The sequence below is a fragment of the Elephas maximus genome, chromosome 19 (assembly GCF_024166365.1).
Source record: "Elephas maximus indicus isolate mEleMax1 chromosome 19, mEleMax1 primary haplotype, whole genome shotgun sequence".
Classification (NCBI taxonomy): Eukaryota; Metazoa; Chordata; class Mammalia; order Proboscidea; family Elephantidae; genus Elephas; species Elephas maximus.
In genome coordinates, this window is record NC_064837.1 from 11,069,706 (window position 1) to 11,093,455 (window position 23,750).

The following is a 23,750-nucleotide window of genomic DNA, read 5'->3' on the forward strand; positions in this document are numbered from 1 at the left end:
CGCACCAATCAAGTCAGACTCTCTGAAGATGGGAACCAGGCATTAGTAATTCTTTAAACATCTCTTGCTGATTTTGATGGTAGGCTAGGTTTGAGAAGCACTGCCCTCTGGCATTTTTCTCACAGGTTTTTTACACAACACACACTCAAAAACGGACTGGCCAACAGAGAACGCTAGACAGGAGAGGGTACTTGGCGTTTACCTGTGGAAACACACCTGGTAGAAAAGTGTAAATGTGTTTAGCTCATTACCTTCCATCATCTGGTCCTCCTAGCGACACCAAGTACAAATCATTTGGTGAAAAAGCCAGAGCCTCAATTTTGCCCTTGTGAAGTGACAGCCGAGCAACCAGCTCCCTTTTCTTATAATCCCACAAAATGATATCTGCCTGGGGGAAGAATACACTGTCAGAAACGTAGACAGGTTTTAAAAAGATCTGAGAAGATAGGTACCCCTCTTGGCGAAAAGGCATCAGTAATAGTTACTTCTCAAGAAATGAGATCATGTTTTACACACATGACAGCAACCAAACGGGAACATTTCTAACAACAGTGACTTTTGCTCCTGAGCATTACCACACATGCCACAAAATACGGTGTAAAAACATCAGATTCCTTCGCTCCCAGCCTGATAAAATGAAATGAGCAGAAAGAAGAGTCAAGGATATAAAGAAAGAAGAAGAAAAACACATGGCCACATAGAGTTAACAGCCCAAAGTGGTAGTCTGTCAATGTAGGTACCTCTAAATGTATTCACAATGAGTTATGTTCAGTGTACTCACCTTAAAGCCCATGAAGGTGACTTGTCCAGAGGCAAGGTAAACTCCACTCTTGGAGACGGCCACGCAGGAGACATTGTTACCATGGCCGTGCAGGAAATTCTGTTCGTTAGTATTTATCGACTGAATGAGGACTGTGCAGCCCAAAGGGTAAATCAGATGCTCCTGGTCAGGATGGCATTTCAGACCATTGGGCACGTGTCCTAAAAGAGAGAGAAGATTAAAAAAATAATCAGGTACGTAAGTGGCTGGTAATTGCTCACTTGAACACCAAAAAGAAAGGTTTTGGGAGGGGTGTGGCACACTGGTTTAGCACTATGGCTGCTAGACAAAAGGTCGGCACTTTGAATCCTCCACGGCTCCTTGGAAACCCTATGGGGCAGCTCTACTCTGTCCTGTAGGGTCACTGTGAGTCAGAATTGACTCAACAACAATGAGTTTGGTTTTGGTCATTGCCATGGATTGAATTGTGTCCCCCCAAAATATTTGTCCACTTAGCTGGGTCATGAATCTCAGTATTGTGTGATTGTCCACCATTTTATGTGATTGCCTATCGTTTTCTGTGATTTTCCTATATGTTGTAAATCCTATCACCGTAATGAAAGAAGACGGATTAGCGGCAGTTATATTGATGAGGTCTACAAGATTAGGTAGTGTCTTAAGCCAATCTCTTTCGAGACATAAAAGAGAGAAGCAAGCAGAGAGACATGGGGACCTCATACCACTGAGAAAGCAGTACCAAGAGCAGACCATGTCCTTTGGATCTGAGGTTCCTGTGCAGAGATGCTCCCAGATCAAGGGAAGACTGATGACAAGAACCTTCTTCCAGAGCTGACAGAGAGAGAAGGCCTTCCTCTGGAGCCAACTCCCTGAGTTGAGACTTGTTGCCTACTGGACTGTGAAAGAATAAACTTCTCTTTGTTAAAGCCATCCACTTGTGGTATTTCTGTTATAGCAGCACTAGATGACTAAAACAGGTTTTTGTTGTTGTTGTTTATTTAAGGTGGGGAAATCACTAACTAGATAGTAGATAAGTGGTAACTTTAGTGAAGGGAAAGACAGCATTCATTACAGGGAATGTCAGCACACCATAACCAAGGCAAAGTCTTGGAAACTTCATAGATGCATCCAAACACCCTGAAGGATGAAGTTACTGGGCTAACGGCTGGGGATCATGGTCTCAGGGACATCTAGGTGAACTGTCATAAGATAGTTCATAAAGAAAGTGTTCTGCATATCTGACTTTGGTAAGTAGCATCTGGAGTCTTCAGCGGCCATCTAATATACATCTACTGGTCCCAACTACCACAGCCTCCACCACTCTGAGCCCAGAACAACTAGATGGTGCCCGGCTACCACCACTGACTGCTCTGTTAGGGATCGCAATAGAGGGTACTAGACAGAGCAGGAGAAAAATGTAAAAGAAAATACAAATTCACAAAAAAAGACCAGACTTACTGGTCTGACAGAGAATGGAGGAACCCTGAGACGATGTCCCGCAGATACCCTTTTAACTCAGAGTTGAAGTCACTCCGGAAGTTGACCCATCAGCTAAAGATTACACAGGTCTATAAAATAAGCAATAACACCTGAGGAACGTGCTTTTTAGCTCAATCATGTAAATTAGACCAAACGGGCAACATCTTTTCAAAAGCAAAGAGAGAAGGCAGGAAGGGACAGGAAAATGAGACAAATGGACACGGGTATCTTAGTCGTCTAGTGCTGCTATAACAGAAATACCACATGGGGGTGGCTTTAACAAAGAGAAATTTATTACCTCACGGTAAAGTAAGCTAAAAGTTCAAATTCAAGGCGTCACCTCCGGGGAAGGCTTTCTTTCTCTGTCGCCTCTGAAGGAAGCTCCTTGTCCTCAATCTTCCTGGTCGAGGAGCTTCTCAGGCAAGGGACTCGGGGTCCAAAGGACACGCTCTGCTCCTGGTCCTGCTGTCTTGGTGGTATGAGGTCCCCAACTCTCGCTTGCTTCTCTTTCCTTTTATCTCTTGAGAGATAAAAGGTGGTGCAGGCCACACCCCAGGGAAACTCCCTTTACCTTGGATCAGGGAGGTGACCTGAGTAAGGGTGGTGTTACAATCCCACCCTAATCCTCTCAACATAAAATTACAATCACAAAATGGAGAACTACCACACAATACTGGGAATCATGGCCTAACCAAGTTGATACACACATTTTGGGGGGACAAAATTCACTCCATGACAGTGCGGAACCCAGGGTGGAAAGGGAGAAGAGTGTTGACACATTGTGGGATTGCAACCAATGTCACAAAACAATTTGTGTATAAATGAGGAACTAATTTGCTCTGTAAACTTTCACCTAAAGCACAATTAAAAAAAAAAAAAAGTTTTGCAATAAGCCTTGTTGTTGCTGTTAGGTGCCTTCGAGTTGGTTTCGACCCGTAGCGACCCCATGCACAACAGAACAAAACACTACCCGGTCCTGCGCCATCCTTACAATTATTGTTATGCTTGAGCTCATTGTTGCAGCCACTGTGTCAATCCACCTCATTGAAGGTCTTCCTCTTTTCTGCTGAGCCTGTACTCTGCCAAGCATGATATCCTTCTCCAGGGACTGATCCCTCCTGACAACATGTCCAAAGTATGTAGGATGCAGTCTCGCCATCCTTGCCTTGAAGGAGCATTCTGGTTGTGCTTCTTCCAAGACAGATTTGTTCGTTCTTTTGACAGTCCATGGTATATTCAATATTCTTCGCCAACACCACTATTCAAAGGCATCAGCTCTTCTTCGGTCTTCCTTATTCATTGTCCAGTTTTCACATGCATATGATGGGATTGGAAATACCATGGCTTGGGTCAGGCGCACCTTAGTCCTCAGGGTGACATCCTTGCTCTTCAATACTTTAAAGAGGTCCTTTGCAGCAGATTTGCCCAATGCAATGTGTCTTTTGATTTCTTGACTGCTGCGATAAGCCTTAGTGTAACTAAAAGAAGCTGGGCTGGGGATGGGGGAGAGGGGAAGTGATGGTAACAGTTCATTCTGTTCCCTCGACAAGGAGGTTTGTGTAATATGTTGTTGTTGGGTGCCTGTCGAGTCAGCTCCCTGACTCATGCACCGTGGAATGAAATGCTGCCCGGTTCTGTACCATCCCTAGGATTGGTTGAGGATTGGATGGCTTTGATCCCTAGGGTTTTGACTGGCTAATTTTCAGGAGCAGATCACCAGGCCTTTCTTCCTGGTCCTCTTAGTCTGGAAGTTCCACTGAAACCTGTTCAGCATCATAGCAACACACGAGCCTCCACTGACAGGTGGGTAGTGGCTGAGCATGAGGTACATCGGCCAGGTTTCCTGCATGGAAGGTGAACATTCCAAGAATGCCCCCACATATACTGGTCTAGTACAGTGCTTCTCAAACTTTAATGTGATAAAATCCCTAGTTGTCATTAGGTGGCATCCCGTCGGTTCTGACTCACAGAGACCCTACTTACAACAGAACAAAACACTAACTGGTCCTGTGCTATCCTTACAATCATCGAGATGTTTGAGGACATTGTTGCAACCACTGTGTCAATCCATCTCATTGAGGGTCTTCCACTTTTTCACTGACCTTCCACTTTACCAAGCATGATGTCCTTCTCCAGGGACATGGTAACGATGTCTTCCTGCGTGGCCATCTCCAAAAGTGGAGATTACCTTGCCTCCAGACAGTCACCTTTGGATAACATCTTGTTTGGGATAACTTATCTAGTGCTGCTATAACAGAAATACCACAAGGGGATGGCTTTAACAAAGAGAAATTTATTCTCTCACAGTCTAGGAGGCTAGAAGGCTGAATTCAGGGTGCCAGCACCAGGGGAAGGCTTTCTTTCTCTGCTAGCTCTGGAGGAAGGTCCTTGTCATCAATCTTCCCCTGGTCTAGGAGCTTCTCTACACAGAAACCCTGAGGCCAAAGGACATGCTATTCTCCTGGCTGTTTCTTGGTGGCATGAGGTCCCCATGTCTCTCTGCTCTCTTCTCTCTTTTATATCTCAAAAGAGATTGACTCAAGATGCAACCTAATCTTGTAGATTGAGTCCTGCCTCATTAACATAACTGCCCCTAATCCTGCCTCATTAACACAATAGAGGTAGGATATATAACACATAGATAATTACACTAGATGACAAAATGGTGGGCAATCACACAATACTAGGAATCATGCCCTAGCCAGGTTGATACACATTTTGGGGAACAGAATTCAATCCATGACAGATGACATGTCTAAAGTAGGTGAGGTGAAGCCTCACTACCCTCACCTCTAAGGAGCACTCAGGCTGTATTTCTTCCAAGACAGATTTGTTCACTCTTCTGGCAGTCCCTGGTATATTCAATATTCTTTGTCGACACCATAATTCAAAGGCATCAATTCTTCTTCAGTCTTTCTTATTCATTGTCCTGCTTTCATATGCATATGAGGTGATTGAAAATGTCATGGCTTGGGTCAGGTGCACCTTAGTCTTCAGGGTGACATCTTTGCTTTTTAATACTTTAAAGTGATCTTTTGCATCAGATTCGCCCAATGCAATACATTGTTTGATTTCCTGACTGCTGCTTCCGTGGTGTTGATTGTGGATCCAAGTAAAATGAAGTCCTTGACAACTTCAATCTTTTCTCTGTTTACCATGATGTTGCTTATTGGTCCAGTTGTGAGGATTTTTGTTTTCTTTACGTTGAGGTGCAATCCATACTGAAGGTTGTAGTCTTTGACCTTCATCAGTAAGTGCTTCAGGTTCTCTTCACTTTCAGGAAGCAAGGTTGTGTTATCTGCGTATCTGCGTATACTTACGGATAACATTGTGAAGAACGAGAATTCCAGAACAGTTAATTGCGCTCATGTGGAACCTGTACATAGACCAATAGGCAGTTGTTGGAAGAGAACAAGGGCGTGCTGGGTAGTTTAAAATCAGGAAAAGTGTGCATCAGGGTTGTATCCTTTCACCATATTTATTCAATCTGTATGCTGAATAAATAATCCCAGAAGCTGGACTATATGAAGAAGAATGTGGCATCAGGGTTGGGGAAAGACTCCTTAACAACTAATGAACAAAATCCCAGAGGATACCTTTAAAAGGCAGAATCTGATTTCAGGTCAGGAGTGGGACCTAAGATTCTGCATTTCTGACAGCCTCCCAGGTGATGTGATGCTGATTCGTGGATCAGACTTCAGGCAGCAAGGCCCTAGGGCCAATTCTTGCAATTCCAAAAAGCCTTTGGTGTTCCCAGCAGCCTGTCTGGGTGAGGTCACAGGCTTAGGTAGGATGTGAATCCACTGCCTTAGCCAAAAGTTTGGCAAAGATAAAAATTTGGCTTCAGTTCTAAGTAACCACCAGGTCCATCCTCCCACAGTGAGACCCCATTCCTCTGGCATCTCCCTGTCCTTTAGATAGGTGGCTGCAAAAAACCACCTTAATATTTACAAATCTTTGTACTAAATTTTAAGATGAAATATACTTAGGTCCTCCATTAGCATTCATCTTTGGTCAGAATTTTTATGTTATTCTTGCACATTTATTTTATAACATAAACTTTAAAATCAGATTGTCTAGTTAAAAAGTCATGCTTGTATTTTTATTAGGAAGATAAAATGTATAGATTAATTTAAACAGAAATGATTTTTATAAGGATATATTATGGCACTTTCCAAAAACAGAGTATGTTTTTCCATTAAGTCTCTTTTTACGTCCTCTAGTAGCACTTCCAATTTTTCTTCATAAAGATCTGATATATTTCTAAGTTTATTGCCAGGTCTAGTATGATCGATGGCTTTTAAAAGGTCTTTCTTGCCACAGTCTTGTAATCCCCACTAAATGATTGGGTGTAACTATGCAAATGGGGTTCTTATAAGGTTCTTATAGGTCGCGAATAATGCAAATAAGGTGCATAGCACACTTATGGGGGTGTCACCATGCAAATAACGTGTATGGAACCCTAACAAGGGGATGGGTCACTTTTGCCATCCCACTAGGCTTAAAATGAGCCATCCCAGAGATGAACAGGGAAGGACCTCACTACCACAAAGAAAGAAGAGCTAGGAGTGAAGTGTTTCCTTTGGACCCAGGATCCCTGTGCTAAGAACCTCCTAGACCCAGGAGATAGAGAGAAAGCTGTAACACTGGAGATGGTGAGAAGCAGCTGCAGAAAAATGGCAGCAGTAGAGGCAGCAGAACCACGAGGCCATCTCAAGATGTTGCAGTGGGCTTCCCGGCCCATGGAGCAAGGCATTTAAAGAAGATGTGCTGACTCGTGGAGTGAGAGAGCTGAGTGCCTTTGGGCAGGAGGTTTCGTGGTGGAGTGGGGTGCCTCTGGCCATGTGTCAGGGAGCCAGGCTTGCCGACTCATGGATAGAGAGAGCTGAGTGTCTTCGGGCCGAGGCTTCCTCAGAGAGTGGGGTGCCCCCAGGCACTTATTGGCAGAACTAAAGAGCTTTGTAACACTTGTCCAAGCATAGCCGAGGGTTTGCGGTGCTGAGGGCCAGAGAGAGGCCTGCCTGCACACAAGGCTGACAAGAGGCTCTCCTGATCGAAGAACTGTATCCTGAGTTCTTCCTGATCCTGAACTGTAATGTGTTACTTCTCTAATAAACTCCATAACTGTGCGTATGGCCTATGTGGTCTGTGTGGCCACTGCAATGAATTATCAAACCCAGCAGAGGAGTAGAGAGTGCTGTGGAAGGACGGTTAGTGTCAGGACTGGTAAGAAGGTTGGAGAGCTGAGGTATGTCTGACCTCCACCTCACAGTAATCAGTCTTGGTCTGTTCATCTTGATTTGCCTTCCCTCTTGTGATGTTAGTGAAGGTCAGATGCCTCCATCATGCCATTTTTACACTGGGTATTTTCTGTCTTTTTGTTGTTGTTGTTGCTATTTCCTTCCCCATCAAAGAGTCAAAAATATTTATTAATATTGTCTTCTGTTTTTAAATGATTTTTCCCCCATATTTAACTCCCTCTGGAATTTATTTTGGTGCATGACGTGATTTCAGTATTTAAATGAATTTTTTTTTTCCTCAAATGGCTGAAAATGTAGTTATGGCCTCCCCCATTCATTTCCCTTTAATTATGTTGATTTTCGTTAGGCACTAAGTTCTTATAATACTAAGTTTGTTTTTGGGGGCTATCTATTTCTGCAAAATACATGTATTTAAACTCTTTTCCTAATTGTAGGCTCCTTATAAATAAATCATATGACTATCCATATGGAAAAAAGTAAAATTAGATCCCTACTTCACACTATTCACAAACAATACATTCCAGGTAAATCGAAGAACTAATTATGAAAAAGGAGACTCAAGGTATGCACAGGTGTAGGAAATGACTTCTTAACCATAACGCAGAAAGACCTAATCATAACAGGAAAGGCTGATATATTTTTCTGAATACATTACAGTTTAAAAGCTTCTTATGACTAAAGACAGAATGAAAAGTAAAACCAAAATCAGGAGAGGATATTTGCAACTCTGCTTTGAAAAACAACGTGTCCACATTGAGTGTAGTTGAAGATGCACATACCCTAGACCAAGCCTTTCCACTTTTAGGTGTATGGCCTAGAGAAATTCTTCCAATTGTTCCCATGGGTCATGTACAAAGGTGTTCACTGCAGCATTATTCATAGTAGTAAAAAGTTGGATACAAACTAAATACTCATCTCTGTTAGCCATCTAATGCTGCTAATAACATAAATACCACAAGTGGATGGCTTTAACAAAGGGAAGTTTATTCTCTCACAGTCCAGGAGGCTAGAAGTCTGAATTCAGGGCGCCAACTCCAGGCTAAGACTTTCTCTCTCTGTTGGCTCTGGAGGAAGGCCCTTGTGACGCATTGGTCTTCCTTTGGTCTAGGAGCTTCTCCACACAGGAACCTCAGGTCCAAAGGATGCACTCTGCTCCCGGCACTGCCTTCTTGGTGGTATGAGGTCCCCATGTTTCTCTGCTTGCTTCTCTCTTTTATATCTCGAAAGAGATTGGCTTAAGGCACTACCTAATCTTGCAGACCTCATCAGTATAACTTCCACTAATCCGTCTTATTACGTCATAGTGATAGGATTTACAACATATAGGAAAATCACATAAAATGGTGGACGATCACATAAAATGGTGGACAATCACACAATACTAGAATCATGGCTCAGCTAAACTGACAGATATTTTTGGGGGACACAATTCATCAGAAGGAAAGAGAAAACTAATGTTGGTATATTCGTAAAAGGGAACATAGTATTGGAGTTAAACAAGTGAAATCAACATGAGTCAACATAGACATAACAAATAATTTTGGGTGAAAAAACACAGGTTTTAAAATGTGCACAGCATAATACTATTTATGTAAAATTTTCCAACATGGAGATTTATACTATAAATTCTGTATATATAATACATGCACCATAGTACATTCAGTGTTATATATACATATAGTAAAATTTAGAAAACATAGCTGGGAAGAGTACACATCAACTTCAGGATAAGTGTTGCCACTAACATGGGGGAAAGGAGAGTGATAGGAGTGGAGACTTGAATTGTACATTTTCTTTCCTTAAAAAACTAAACAAGGAAAAAGATCAACATTTACTAATTCCATGTGCAGATACAGAATTATAGCTTCCTCTCTAATTTTCTGTAGGAAAATATTAAAATATTTATGATAAAAATAAACAAATGTGAAAGTGTCCTGCAAAACCCTGTCCTGGGAGATAGCCATTGTTAACGGGTGTGCATTTCTTCAGATGTTTTTTCTGGGCTTTTAATTATGAGGGTTCTTGCTTACAATCAAAGAGAGCCCTGGTGGCACAGTGGTTGAAGTACTGACACAAAACAAAAAAAAACAAAAAACCCACTGCCATTTTTTTTATTGAGTCGATCCCGACTCATAGCGACCCTATAGGACAGAGTGGAAGCGCCTGGTGGATTTGAACTGCTGACCTCTTGGTTAACAGCCCTAGCACTTAACCACTACATCCCTAGGCTTTCCGAAGTACTGACAGCAACCCAAATTCGGGGTTTTGAAATCACCAGAGGCTCCACAGGAGAAAGATGTGGCAGTCAGCTTCCCTAGAGATTTACAGCCTTGGAAATCCAAGGGGGTGGCTATAAGTCAGAATACACTGAGGGCAATGAGTTTGGTGGTTGTTTTTTTTGTTTGATTCCTATCAAGAAGGGTCAACTTCCGCTAACATTAGCAGAAAAACAATTTTATGGAAGGAATACAGATAGCTCCCAGAATCCACAGGAAGTGTGAAAATCACACTTGAAAAGTGGGCAGGGCCAATGAGACCGCAAGACCAAGCAACCATCATCTTACAAAAGCTCACAGCCCCGCTGCTCCACTGTTTGACTCCCTGCTCTCTCCCACAATGCTCTGCTTCTTCGCAGCTCCCTTTAAGCGTCAACCAAATTCTGAGTGGGAACTTACAGGGTTTCCAAGGCTGTGATCTTTAGAGAGAGAAGCCCTGGTGGTCCAGTGGTTAAGTGCTTGGCTGCCAACCAAAAGGTCCGTGGATTGAACCCACTAAGCTGATGCATGGAAGAGAGACGTGGCAGTTGGCTTCTGCAAAGATGTACAGCCTTGGGAAACCCTATGGGGAAGTTCTACGCTGTCCTATAGGGTCATTATTAATGCCTCCACGGCAATGGATTCAGTTTTTTTTTTTGGTTTATCTTTCTTCCCACAAAGTGGGGCTGGTGGGTTTGAACCCACCTTTCGTTATCAGTTGAGTGCTTAACCACTGCACCACCAGGGTTCCTTGTTCAAAACAAATAGGCAGACATAGTCAAAACTGACTGGAAAAGATTCATATTTATGCCTATTCCCAAGAATGATCCAACCGAATGTGGAAATTGTAGAACAATATCACATGCAAGCAAAATTCTGCTGAAGATCATTCAAAAACGGCTGCAGCAGTATATCGACAGGGAAGTGCCAGAAATTCAGGCCGGTTTCAGAAGAGGATGTAGAACCAGAGATATCATTGCTGATGTCAGATGGATCCTGGCTGAAAGCAAAGAATACCAGAAGGATGTTTACCTGTGTTTTTTTGACTATGCAAAGGCATTCGACTGTGTGGATCATAACAAATTATGGATAATGTTCTGAAGAACGGGAATTCCAGAACACTTAATTGTGCTCATGAGGAACCTGTACGTAGATCAAGAGGCAGTTGTTTGGACAGAACAAGGGGATACCTATTGGTTTAAAGTCAGGAGAGGCGTGTGTCAGGGTTGTTCTTTCACCATACCTATTCAATCTGTATGCTGAGCAAATAATCCGAGAAGCTGGACTACATGAAGAAGAACGGGGCATCAGGATTGAAGGAAGACTCATTAACAACCTGCGTTATGCAGATGACACAACCTTGCTTGCTGAAAGTGAAGAGGACTTGAAGCACTTACTAATGTAGATCAAAGACCACAGCCTTCAGTATGGATTGCACCTCAACATAAAGAAAACAAAAATCCTCACAACTGGACCAATGAGCAACATCATGATAAACGGAGAAAAGATTGAAGTTGCCAAGGATTTCATTTTACTTGGATGCACAATCAACAGCCATGGAAGCAGCAGTCAAGAAATCAAAAGACACATTGCATTGGGTAAATCTGCTGCAAAGGACCCCTTTAAAGTGTTGAAGAGCAAAGATGTCACCTTGCAGACTAAGGTGCGCCTGACCCAAGCCATGGTATTTCCAATCGCATCATATGCATGTGAAAACTGGATAATGACTAAGGAAGACAGAAGAAGAACCGACGCCTTTGAATTGTGGTGTTGAAGAAGAATATTGAATATACCATGGACTGCCAAAAGAACAAACAAATCTATCTTGGAAGAAGTGCAGCCAGAATGCTCCTTCGAGGCAAGGATGGCGAGACTGCCTCTTACATACTTTGGACGTGTTGTCAGGAGGGATCAGTCCCTGGAAAAGGACATCATGCTTGGCAGGGTACAGGGTCAGTGGAAAAGAGGAAGACCTTCAATGAGGTGGATTGACACAGTGGCTGCAACAATGAGCTCAAGCATAACAATGATTGTAAGGATGGCCCAAGACCGGGCAGTGTTTCGTTGTGTTATGCATAGGGTCGCTATGGGTTGGAACCAACTCGACGGCACCTAACAACAACAATAGCAACAGTCAAAACTAAGATTTTAACAAAGTGACAAGGCTTCCTCTGATCAAAACATCACTCCAGCTTGCCATGGATTCCATCTGTTTCTTACCAAACAACAACAACAACAACAAAACCATTGCCGCCGAGTCTATTCCAATTCATAGAGACCCTATAGGACAGGGTAGAAATTGCCCTGTAGAGTTTCCAAGGAGCGGCTGGTGGATTCGAACTGCTGACCTTTTGGTTAGCAGCCTGAGCTCTTAACCACTTCACCACCAGGGCTCCAAATGGTGACCTAAAATCCTTCTCTTGGCTTAGAGGACCAAGATCGTCCTCTAAATAGGTTGCTCAAACACACATCCTTTCGCCAGCGTTTTCTCAATAGTACATCAGCTGAGATTTAGAAGGGGCCGACACAGAAGGCAGCATCCGGTGGTTAGGAAGGTCGGTGCTCTGCGGGCTGCGTGGGCTTAGAACCAGGGAGGGGTGTCCTAGTGGGAAAGGGTTAAAAGAGGAACCTCTCATCATTAGCTCTTCGGCCAGAGCCAATTCCCACCCCCTTACTCATCCTTCCAGCTCCGAGAGACATTTAGTCCCTTTTAGGTGCTAGAGGAGGAGCCCTCGTGGTGCAGTGGTTAAAGAACTCAGCTGCTAAGCAAAAGGTGGGCGGTTCGAACCCACCAGCCGCTCTGCGGGAGAACGATGTGGCAGTCTGTTTCCATAAAGATTTACAGCTTGGAAGCCTACTCTTGTCCTACAGGAGAACGATGTGGCAGTCTGTTTCCATAAAGATTTACAGCTTGGAAACCTACTCTTGTCCTACAGGGTCGCTACGAGTTGGAAAGGACTCCACGGCAGTGGGCTTGGTTTGGTTTTGGTTTAGGTAGTAGAGGGTGTACAGCTCAGAGGGAGGAAGTGACTCTCCAAGGTCTTCGGACGGGAGAGGCCAGGCTGGACCTCGGGCCAGGGCTTTTGCCGGTGACGTCCACCCCATCCCGGCCCCAGGTGCTACCCAGAGTCTCACTGTCCCTGTTTGCGCTACACGTTCCCGGGGTTCCTAAACTACGCAGCCCAGAGATACTCGAGGCCTCACCATTGAAGCCGATCACCGCCTCAAGCTCCAGCTCGGCCACCTCGGCCTCGGGCGAAGTTTGGGTATCCATCCCCGGACCGCTCACTTTTCTTCTTAGTCTTCTTGCCGGTGCAGCGTCTTCTCGTCGTTATGGTAATGGCAGCGCGCATGCGCACCAGATCTACTTTCCTGAAACCCGGCCAGGGCTGGTCCAGTTGATTTTCCTTCTTGCAAAAGGGGCACTAATTTTCCCCTTCTCTTTCTCTGGAAATTATTTAAATAATTTTTATTATTTAAAGGCACAAAAGTGACACTCCCTTCCTTCCCATATAGAGTCTGTGACATTCTTGGTAACTATATAATCAAGCACCTAGCGAGATTTTTTTTCTTTATAATCCAATTTAGAGGATTGCCTCTGATGGGAAGGGAGCCCTGGTGGCACAGTGTTCAAGAGCTCTGCTACTAACCAAAAGTTAGGCAGTTCGAATCCACCAGCCGCTCCTTGGAATGTCTATGGGGCAGTTCTACTCTGTCCAGTAAAATAAAACATAATTGATAGTTCGTTCGACCCCTTGTTTAAAGCAGGATAAAATTTTAAATAACATGGTTAAGCGCTAGGTCACTAATTGAAAGGTCGGTGGTTCAAATCCACCAGTAGCTCTTCGGGAGAAAAAACTCTGCTTTCTTATAGATTACAGCCTTTGAAACCCTATGGGGCAGTTGTCCTCCGTCCTATAGGGTCGCTATGATTCAGAACCGATTCCAGGGCACACAGCAGCAGAGAAAGGTCTAAAGGCGCTCCTACGTTCCTGCGAAAATAAATGCTTAGATTTTGCTCAGCTGCAATTTCATTTTAATTGCACATAACAGTTTGCGTTTCTTAATAGGCACAGATTGCTGCAACGTACCGTTGCCCAGGGGAGCGCTTTCTTTTTTTTTTTTTTTTAAGCGTAGTTTTCGGGCCCTGGCGTTGCGGTTCCCCCCTTGGCAAACTCCAGGCGCCCCGGCGCACGGCGGAGCCGCGGGGTGTGAGCCGCGTGGGCCGCCGTAGTCAGCGGCCGCAAACAGGAAGTGCCCCAGCCTCTGGCGGAGACCGCGCCATGGCGCCCGACCCCTGGTGAGCCCTGGGCGGGGGCGGCCGTCCGCGAGGCAGCCTGGCGGGAGGCCGGGCGTCCGGGGAGCTGGCGGCCGCCCGGCCTGAGGGCTGGAGGGCCCTCGGGGTGAGGGGAAGGGCCGCAAGGGCCCGTCCTCTGTGGAGGGCTCAGCCGCGTCCCGCCACCCCGGGTCTTTGCGGCGGCGGGTGGCCGCGGAGGAGACCGGGGGACCCCTGGGGACCGGAGGGCGCGGGTCGGATCTCCGAATGTTTCCCTGGCCCTTCCGGGGTGCCTTTCGCTGCGGGGTTTCCCGCCCGTCCTACTGGGGGGCCGGCTGGTGTAGGCTTTCCCCGAGTCCTGTCAAAGTGAAGTAAAAGTAATCTTGTGGGGGGACGTCCGTCCAGCTAGTGAACCTCCTTATTTCACAGATGGAGAAACCAGGGCTCAGAATCCATCGTCCCCATCCAGTTGGGGGTAGGACCTAAATCTCGTCGTTGAGAAAATTTGTAGGAACCTGGGAGGAAAATTACGCACTTTTTTGTATAAGGTATTTTACTCTGTTGTGTGTAATTATCACGAAGACTCGTTTCAGCAACGTCTTCTGCAGTAAAACATCAGCTGATAAGGGCGATTAATAACGACGAACCGTTCGGTCTCAAGGACTGAATGGTCAAAGACAAGCTCTAATTCCGAGGAATTCATCCTTGTAGCATATTGAACTTGAACTTTTTGTTTAATAATTAAAAATGTATTGTAGCATCATAAAGTTCTTGTTGGCGTATATGTTTTATGTTGGTATTTTAAATATAGGTTATGATTGTCTAGGTTGCAGGCGGTCTGGATATTAGGAGAATGGATTCCAAGATCAAGGTGAAAGCAGCTGCCTAATATCTACATCATTTGTGTCAGTCTCATCATTGGTGTAAAACTAATTTTAACAGTTCTGTACACTCGGGGTAGAAAATTTAGAAAATAGTGAAAATTTGTAGAGAATATATAGCATCTTTAACTCTACCATTTGGAAATAGCCACTATTGATTTTTCAAATGAGTTCCTTACTTTAATCTGTGTAATATATATATTCCAAAACAGAGCATATTTCCATGTGATTACATATTCTCTGAAAACAAGATTTTTATGGTGTTAAAATAGTCATATGAATGACTTATTTAACCAATATCCTCTTTGTTAGAGTAGGTAATTAATTAATTAAAAAACAAAAACAAACTATTGCAAAGGCTGGCCCATTGTTCCATCTCTTATTCCTTGAGCTCACTGTCTAAAAGTGAAACTGTTGGGTTCAAGAGTATGAACATTTTTTAGTCCCTTGATACATATTGCTAAGTTGCCTCCACCTCCTGGAAGCCAACCCCTTCAGTTTACACGTAATACTAAAAACCAGTTGTTGTCAGTCGGTTCTGATTCATGATGACCCCGTGTGTGTCAGAGTAGAGCTTGTTCAAAAGGGTTTTAAATGGCTGATATTTGGGAGGGACAAAAAGCCAGATGCACTGCACCAAAATGTACTACAGTGCTAAATGTGGAAACAGAACCATAAAAGAACTAGAAAAAAGTAGTGATGAATATACAGCCTTGTGTTGGAAAAGACCTCATGTGCATCACAGTGGAGTAGTGCTCCATAGGGATTTCAGTGGCTGGGTGGACTTGAACCTTCAACCTTTCGTTTGTAGCTGAGCCTGTTAACCGTTTGTACCACCAAGTGACTCCCAGTTTACACCCAACCCATTTCTGTCAAGTCGATTCCGACTCATAGTGATCCTAGAGGACAGAGTAGAACTGCCCCATAGAGTTTCCAAGGAGCACCTAGCGTATTCGAACTGCCAACCTTTTGGTTAGCTGTAGCACTTAACCACTACGCCACGAGGCTTTCCGCAGTTTACGCAGAAGGTAGGAAATAAAGCCCAGAAATAAGGGACAGGCCCAACACCATTTATTTAGATTGACGGAAGCCGTAACTGGGGACTCAGGCCTCTTCCATTGTTAATGTTGGAAAAGCATTTATAATATTTTTCTGTTATCCACTAGTTTGAGTAAGTGGCTTTCTCATTTGACCTTTGGGAGTGACACAGTAAGGGACCTCTGCTTTGCTAGTGTCCACTAGTTTTTCAGAGTGGACTGCCGAGCTGCTGATTAGGAGGTAGAGAGGGGTGCGGAAAAGGACTTTGGAAAACCTGTAAAAACAGATTTGACTGCAGCTTTACCCGAGCGCTGTTGGCTACAGCTTTGCCCGTGTGCTGTTGGCTACAGCTTTACCCGAGCGCTGTTGGCTATTAGAGGTCACTGAGGCCTCACTCTTGTGTAGTGTTCTAATGCTTACCAGTTCCGACTCATGATGACTCCAGGTGTTTCACTATAGAACTGTGCTCCACAGCGTTTTTAACGGCAGATTTTTCAGAAGTAGGTTTGCTAGACCTTTCTTCCAAGGCACCTTTGGGTGGATCTGAACCTCTTATACTGGAGCCTCCAACCTTTCTGTTAGCAGCCAAGCAGACTAGCCATGTGTACCACCTAGAGAATCCGGTTCTATTGTTTACAATGGAACAGTAGTTACTACTTTAATGGCAGGGTCCCTAGGTGGAGTCCCTAGTGGTACAAATGGTTAGCACTAAACTGAAAGTTGGCTATTTGATTCTACCCAGATGTGCCTTGGAAAAAAGGCCTGGCGATCTGCTTCCAAAAAACTAGCCATTGAAAACCCTGTGCAGCACAGTTCTACTCTGACACACGTGTGGTTGCCGTGAGTTGGAATCAACTTGATGACAACTGGTTAGTTACTGTTTTAATGGCATATTAAAAACAAGTGATAAGCTCATTGTTTAACAGAAGTAGTAAGTTATTGCCATACTGTGTATGAACTGGTTCTTTGCTAAAGTTAATTAGCTTTATCACTATGGCAGCTGGTTTGTTGATGACATATTTCTGAAAAAAAACCGTAAGACCTCCATAATTGTATACTATAGTTGGACATTATTTTTTCCTTGTAACCTTCATTAGTACAAGAAATAAACATTTCAGAGTAAAGGTATTAGGGAACAGTGGATGTCAGTAACGTTCTTTTTTTCGTCTTTATTTAAATAAAATTTTTATTATGTTATTAAGCTAAAAAAAAAAAACCAAGTATAATAGTATAATGAGCATCTTTATTCCCATCACCCAATTTCTGTAACTATTAATATTCTGCAATTCTTGTTTCATCTTTGCCCTCCACACCTTTTTTTTTTTTTTTTCTTTTTGCTGCTGTATTTTAAAGTCAGTTCCACATACTCTTAGTTGCCCTCAGGTTAATTGCAACTCATGGCGACACCGTGCGTGTAGAGTAAAACAGCTCCATAGGGTTTTCGAGGCTGCGACTGTTCAGAAGCAAATTGCCAGGCCTTACTTTTTGAGGTACCTCTGGGTGGGTTTGAACTGCCAACCTTTTGGTTAGTAGCCAGGCACTACTAACATGCAGTATTTTTCTGATAGAACAGAGGTGTACTTCATAGTTCAAAGTCTGAAAAATTATTTCACTTACCCCTTTCCAGTTCTTCTGTCTCTGTGGAACAGTGGTTAAAGCATTTGGCTGCTAACTGAAAGGTCAGTGGTTCAAACTCACCAGCCACTCTGAAGGGCAAAGATGAGGCAGCCTGCTTGTGTAAAGATTTACAGCCTTGGAAACCCTATGGGGCAGTTCTACTCTGTCTTATAGGGTTGTTTCGAGTCGGAATCTACTCGATGGCAGCGGGCTTTGTTTAGTTTTGTCTGTTAGTGGCATCACCACCCTCTTAGTCACTTGGACCTGAGAACTGTAATCATTCATTTTTTAAATAATTTATTTTTGTTGTTATTGAAAACATACACAATAGAACATATACCAATTCAGTAATTTATACATGTACAGTTCAGTGACATTGATTACATTCTTCGAGTTATGCAACGATTCTCACCTTCCTTTTTGGAGTTGTTCCTCCCCCATTAACATAAACTCACTGACCCCTAAGTTCCCTATCTGATCTTTCTAGTTGCTGTCTATCAGTTTGATCCCATAGAGATAGTTGTTAAAGAAGCACAGTGCTCAAGGCAGACATTCTTTACTAGTTAAGCTAAACTACTGTTTGATTTTAAGAAGACTTTTTCAGGGGATATTTTTGGTTTAAGGTTTAAAGATTATCTCAGGGCAATAGTTTCAGGGGTTCATCCAGCCCCCTGGCTCCAGGAAGCCTGGTGTCTGTGCAACTTTGAAATTCTGTTCAGCATTTTCTCCCTTTTGATCTGGATTCTTCTGTAAAATCTTTGATCGAAGCATTCAGTTATGGTGGCCAGGCATCATCCATTTCTTCTGGCCTCCTGACAAAGGCAGCTGTTCGTGGAGGCAGTTAGCCACACGTTCCATTTTCTCCTCCTCTTATTATCTTTATGGAAGCAGACTGCCACATCTTTCTTTCCAGAGCAGCTGGTGGGTTTTCAGTTAGCAGCTCAGTGCTTAACCACTGCACTGTGAGGGCTTTACCTCAACATAAAGAAAACAAAAATCCTCACAACGGGACTAATAAACAATGTTATGATGAACAGAGAAAATACTGAAGTTGTCAAGGATTTCATTTTACTTGTGTCCACAATCAGTGCCCATGGAAGCAGGAGTCAAGAAATCAAACGATGTATTGCATTGGGCACATCTGCTGCAAAAAGTCTCTTTAAAGCATTAAAAAGCAAAGATGCCACTTTGAGGACTAAGGTGCGCCTGACCCAAGCCATGGTAATTTCAGTTGCCTCGTATATGTTCAGAGCTGCACAATAAATAAAGAAGGCAGGAGAAGAATTGTTGTCTCTGAATTATGGTGTTGCTGAAGAACATTGAATATACCATGGACGGCCAGAAGAATGAACAAATCTGCCTTGGAAGAAGTACAGCCAGAGTACCCCTTAGAAGTGAGATTTTGCCTCACATACGTTGGTTATAAATATCAGGAGGGACCGGTTCCTGGAGAAGCCCGTTATGCTTGGTAAAGTAAATGGTCATCGAAGGAAAAGGAAGACCCTTAATGAGATGGATTAACACAGTGGCTGCAACAATGAGCTGAAACATAGCAACGATTATGAGGCGGGTGCAGGACCGGGCCGTGTTTTATTCTGTTACACATAGGGAGGGCACCTAATAATAACAACGAGCATATCCTTGTATGTATGTATGTACCACGTTTTGTTTATCCATTCACCCATTGATGGACATTTAGGCTTTTTCCACCTTTTAACTATTGTGAATAGTGCTCCAGTGAACGTTGGTGTACATATAGTGTTTGTGTCGCTGCTTTCAAGTTGTTTGGATGTTTTCCTAACGGTGGAATTGCTGGGTCCTATGGTAGTTCTGTTTTTAGTTTTTTGTGGAACCACCGCACCGTTTTCCACAATGGCTATACCATTTTGCATTCACATGGACAATGGGTAAGGGTTCCAGTTTCCCCACATCCTCACCAACATTTGTTCTTTTTTTTTTTTCTTAGCCATCCTAGTGGGAGTGAAGTGGTATCTCATTATGATTTTGATTTACATCTGTCTGATGCCTAATGACATTGAGCATCTTTTTATGTGTTTGGTGGCCATTTGAATGTCCTCTTTGGTGAAGTGTCTATTCAAGTCTTTTGCCCATATTTTGACTGGGTTGTCTTTTTGTTGTTCAGGTGTCCGTGCTTTATATATATATATAGGTTTTTAGATTCTTGTCAGCTATATGTTTTCCAAAGATATTCTCCTGGTCAGTAGCTTATCCATTCACTTTTTTCGTAAAGTCTTTTGATGAGCAAAAGTTTATAATTTTTATGAGGTCCTGGTTATTTATTTTGTCTTTTGCTGTGTACGCGTCTGCTATCGTATTTGATAATCCATGGTTGAAAGCTAGGCTGGGCAGCATGGCTCCTGTGTTTTCTTCTAAGAACATAATGGTTTTAGCTTTCACGTTTAGGTGTTTAATCTATTTTGAATTTGTTTTTGTGTATGGTACGTGGCATGGATCCTGTTTCATTTTTTTGCACGTGGAAATCCAGTTTTCCCAACACTGTTTATTGAAGAGGCTCTTCTTTCACCATCAAATGAATTTAGCACCTTGTCAAAAATCAGTTGACTGTAGATGTGTGGGTTTATTTCTGAACTCTCAGTTCTATTCCATCGGCCTATGTGTCTATTGTTATGCCATTTCCAGGCTAATTACTGTAGTTGTATAATCTGTTTTGATACCAGGAAGTGTGAGCCGTCCTACTTTGTTCTTTTCTTTCAGCACTGCTTTAGCTATTCAAAGCTCTTGCCATTTTATATAAAGTGGAGGATTGATTGGCTTTTGCATTTCTGCGAAGAAGGCTGTTAGAACTTTTATTGGGATTGTGTTGGATTTACAGATCGCTTTTGTTAGTATTGACATCTTTACAAATTAAGTCTTCCAATTCATGAACACAGAACATCTTCCCATTGATTTGAGTCTTCTCTAATCTCTCAGCAGGGTTTTATAATTTTCATTGTATAAGTCTTCTAATCATTCACTTTTTCTTTAGTCGTCATATCGAATTAACCACTAAGCTCCACTGACTTTATTTCTTTTAAATATCTCTGACATTTCTTTTATGTGACCTGTTTCTACCATACATTTCAGAAATATCCTTTATCTTTTCCACAATACCTTGTAGATACGAGTACTCAGTAGCTAGTTATGGAATTAAATAGCTGGAGAAATCTTCCAACCGGTCTCTGGTCATTATGCTGTCACTTTCAACTATTTATGTAAGTGGATGTCAGGTGAATTTTCCTAAACTTGTGCTTTAGGCACCTGTATTCTTGACACCATAATGTGGTGCCCATTACTTCTAAGCTAAACCCCAGTACCCAGTGCTGTTGAGTCGATTCCTACTCATAGCGACCCAGTGGTCCCCAAACTTTGTTACAGGTTGAAACCACCTGAGGTGCTTTTGAAACTCTTGCCTGGGTCTCGTACCAACAAAGTCAGAATGCCTGGGGTTGGGTGGCAGGTATTGTTATTTTTAAAAAAGATTCCCCAGGTGATTCCAATGTGTAGCAAAAACCCACTGCCTTCTAGTGCTAAAGATATATATCTATATGTATGTATACACACACACACAAATGATGCTATTTAAGAGCATAGTGGTTAAGGTACAGCTCTGGAATAAGACTCTGAGTTTAAAATGGGCTTCACGCCTTTAAAACTGGGAAAATTTTTAGTATTTTTATAAACTTTTAAAACTGGGAAAGCAACTTATAAAGGCTTACTTACCTTATAAGTGAAAGAGGGATAACAATAGCACCCATTCCGTGGGAGTTCCTGGGTGGCACAAATGTTTAAGAGCTTGACTACAAACGAAAAGGATGATAGTTCGAACCCATCCAGAGGCGCTTTGGAAAACAGTTCTTGTGATCTGCTTCTGATAGGTCACAGCCTTGAAAACCCTATGGAGCAGTTCTACTCTGACACACATGGAGTTACCACGAGTCGAAATCGACCCGACAACAACTAACAACAGCATAGAATCCTTATGAAGTTTAAAGTGTAAAGCTCAGCGTGGCACCTGGCCCAGATCAGGCGCCTAGTTATTAGCTGATGGGAGATCATTTTTCCTTCATTCAGAGAAACATCAGTGTACAAGTGATATGTAGCAGTTCAAAGATTTTAGAAAATGGATTGTTTATTTTCTCAAGTGAAAATTAGGACATCATAGTTCCTGCTCTAGGAGTAGACGGTCTGGTAGGAGAGGTGAAATAAATATACATACTTTAGTGTTTTTCTCTGAACAGGATAGAAAGTCAAAATGCTATAACGGAAGGAAAAATAAAGGGCTCCTGGGAATTCATCATGAATCCAAGAGAGCCCCAGCACAGGTGAATAACAAGTAGGAGCTCAGTAAATTTTTTGAGGGAATTCCGGAAGGCATTGCTGTCAGGTGTGTGTGTGTGTCCTTGTTTTAGGATACACAGTACTTGCCATTCCTGCCCTATAAACCCATCCCCTCACCCGCACCCCCAACTGTTGGCATGACTGACTCCCTTACCTGACCTCAGTAGCACCTCCCCTCTCCTTCTCTGTCCCTTTGTGTGCTTATTTTTCTTAGCACACATCAGCACCTGACATACGGCGCATTTATTTGTTCTGTGCCTATCACCACTAAAAGGTAAGCTCCTTGAAAGCAGGGGCTTTGTCTATTTTGTTTTCTGTTGTTTCCTTCAGGGCCTAGAACGGTGCTCAGTACAGAGGAGGCCCCCGGTAAATGTTTGTTGACTCTTTCATGAATGAATGAATACAAACACTTTGTCATAGGCAGAATAACGGAGTGGTTAAGAACACAGGCTCTGGGATCAGACAACCTTGGTTTGAACCTGGCAGTACCACTTGGCCTAGTCACTTACCCTCTCTGGGGCTCCATTTCTACCCCCCATAGTGTTCTTTGTGTGAATTAAGTGAGTTGTTACAAACAATGCATTCAAACAGTGCCTGGACAAAGGAAGTACCATTTAGTACACGCTGTTACTCTTATTAACTCCTCTTCTTAAACTTATGCTATCCATCTCAGAAGATTGAATTTTGACGAGAATTAAAAACTTAAACTTAGATAATACAGAGATGTCTTGTATAGAGACAAACATTTTTCTTCTTTTGACTTTGATGCAGGTTCTCCGCATATGATTCCACTTGTCAAATTGCGCAACAGATTGCAGAGAAAATTCAACAAAGAAATCAGTATGAAAGAAATGGTGAAAATACAACCAAGGTAAGACCGGGAGAGGGTTAGCATTTAAAATGATTTGCTTGAGTTTTGAGGTCTGAAGATACATACCTAAATAGACGTACAGGCTCAGAAGTAGTAGGAGCCCTGGTAGTGCAGTAGTTAAGAACTATGGCTGTTAACCAGAAGGTTGGCAGTTCGAATCTACCAGCCATTCCTTGGAAACCCTATGGGGCAGTTCTACTCTGACCTATAGGGTTGCTATTATGAATCAGAATTGACTCGATGGTAATGGGTTTGGTTTGGGTTATATGAGTGTATATGCGTATAATGGCCTGTATGCTTGCCTACATTGAATTGACATTACAACGAACCAGTTAATAGTCATTTGATCGCTGAGACAAGATGAAGCATGAAATTCATTTAACTTCTCCTGTTTTATCTTAAAAGTTTCTTCCAGTTTTCTAGTCTAGTTGAGGGGTTAGTCAACTTTCCCCATATCTTTTAGGCTTTGCAGGCCAACAGGCGATGTCCTTAACCCTTGACCAACTATCCTCACCAAAAGGATAATAGTCTTTTTTACACTAAAAAAAAAATAAAAGCCATCCTTAGCTCTCGGGCTTTCCAAAAACAGCAGTAGATTTGGGCTGGGAAATAGTTTTTTTTTTTTTTTTTAATCATGAGTTCATACCAATACCGTCCATTCATCCAGCACCACAGGTTTCTTCCCAATTTTTCCTGCTCCATCTTCCATTTTCCTTCTCCTGCAGTGAGAGCCCTGGTTTCCAAAAGCATCAGTATATTGTTACTCATTTGGTCTGTGCTTACAGTTTACAGAAAATAGTTTAGGAATTACTACACTAGTACCACTACAGACACTCAACGTTCAAGATTTGTGTCTTTTTTGAGCTTAGAAGATACCCCACTAAGAATACTCAGGTTATTCTCTTCAAAAGTTCTTACAGTTGATTCTTTGTGTG

General features: G+C 42.8%; 2 protein-coding genes across 4 annotated transcripts in view; one reads left to right on the plus strand and one right to left on the minus strand.

Moving 5' to 3' along the window:
* CFAP52 (cilia and flagella associated protein 52) overlaps positions 1-13,175 on the minus strand; it is a 56,481-nt gene extending 43,306 nt beyond the window's left edge. Inside the window, exons 1-3 of one of the 2 annotated variants that reach the window (XM_049861520.1) lie at positions 12,978-13,175; positions 782-981; positions 252-388 (exon numbers count right to left, since the gene is read on the minus strand). In XM_049861520.1, the coding sequence (XP_049717477.1) occupies positions 252-388; positions 782-981; positions 12,978-13,047 (407 nt within the window). In that variant the 5' untranslated portion in view covers positions 13,048-13,175. Of the gene's footprint in view, positions 1-251; positions 389-781; positions 982-12,977 lie in introns of those variants that run through there. The other variant, XM_049861521.1, reaches the window with a different exon arrangement.
* An 836-nt stretch (positions 13,176-14,011) lies between these two features.
* The window catches only part of STX8 (syntaxin 8), a 344,032-nt gene continuing 334,293 nt past the window's right edge, over positions 14,012-23,750 (plus strand). For both annotated transcript variants that reach the window (XM_049861531.1, XM_049861530.1), the window contains exons 1-2: positions 14,012-14,073; positions 22,716-22,815. In XM_049861531.1, coding sequence (XP_049717488.1) covers positions 14,057-14,073; positions 22,716-22,815 — 117 coding nt within the window. In that variant the 5' untranslated portion in view covers positions 14,012-14,056. The remainder of the gene's footprint in view (positions 14,074-22,715; positions 22,816-23,750) is intronic.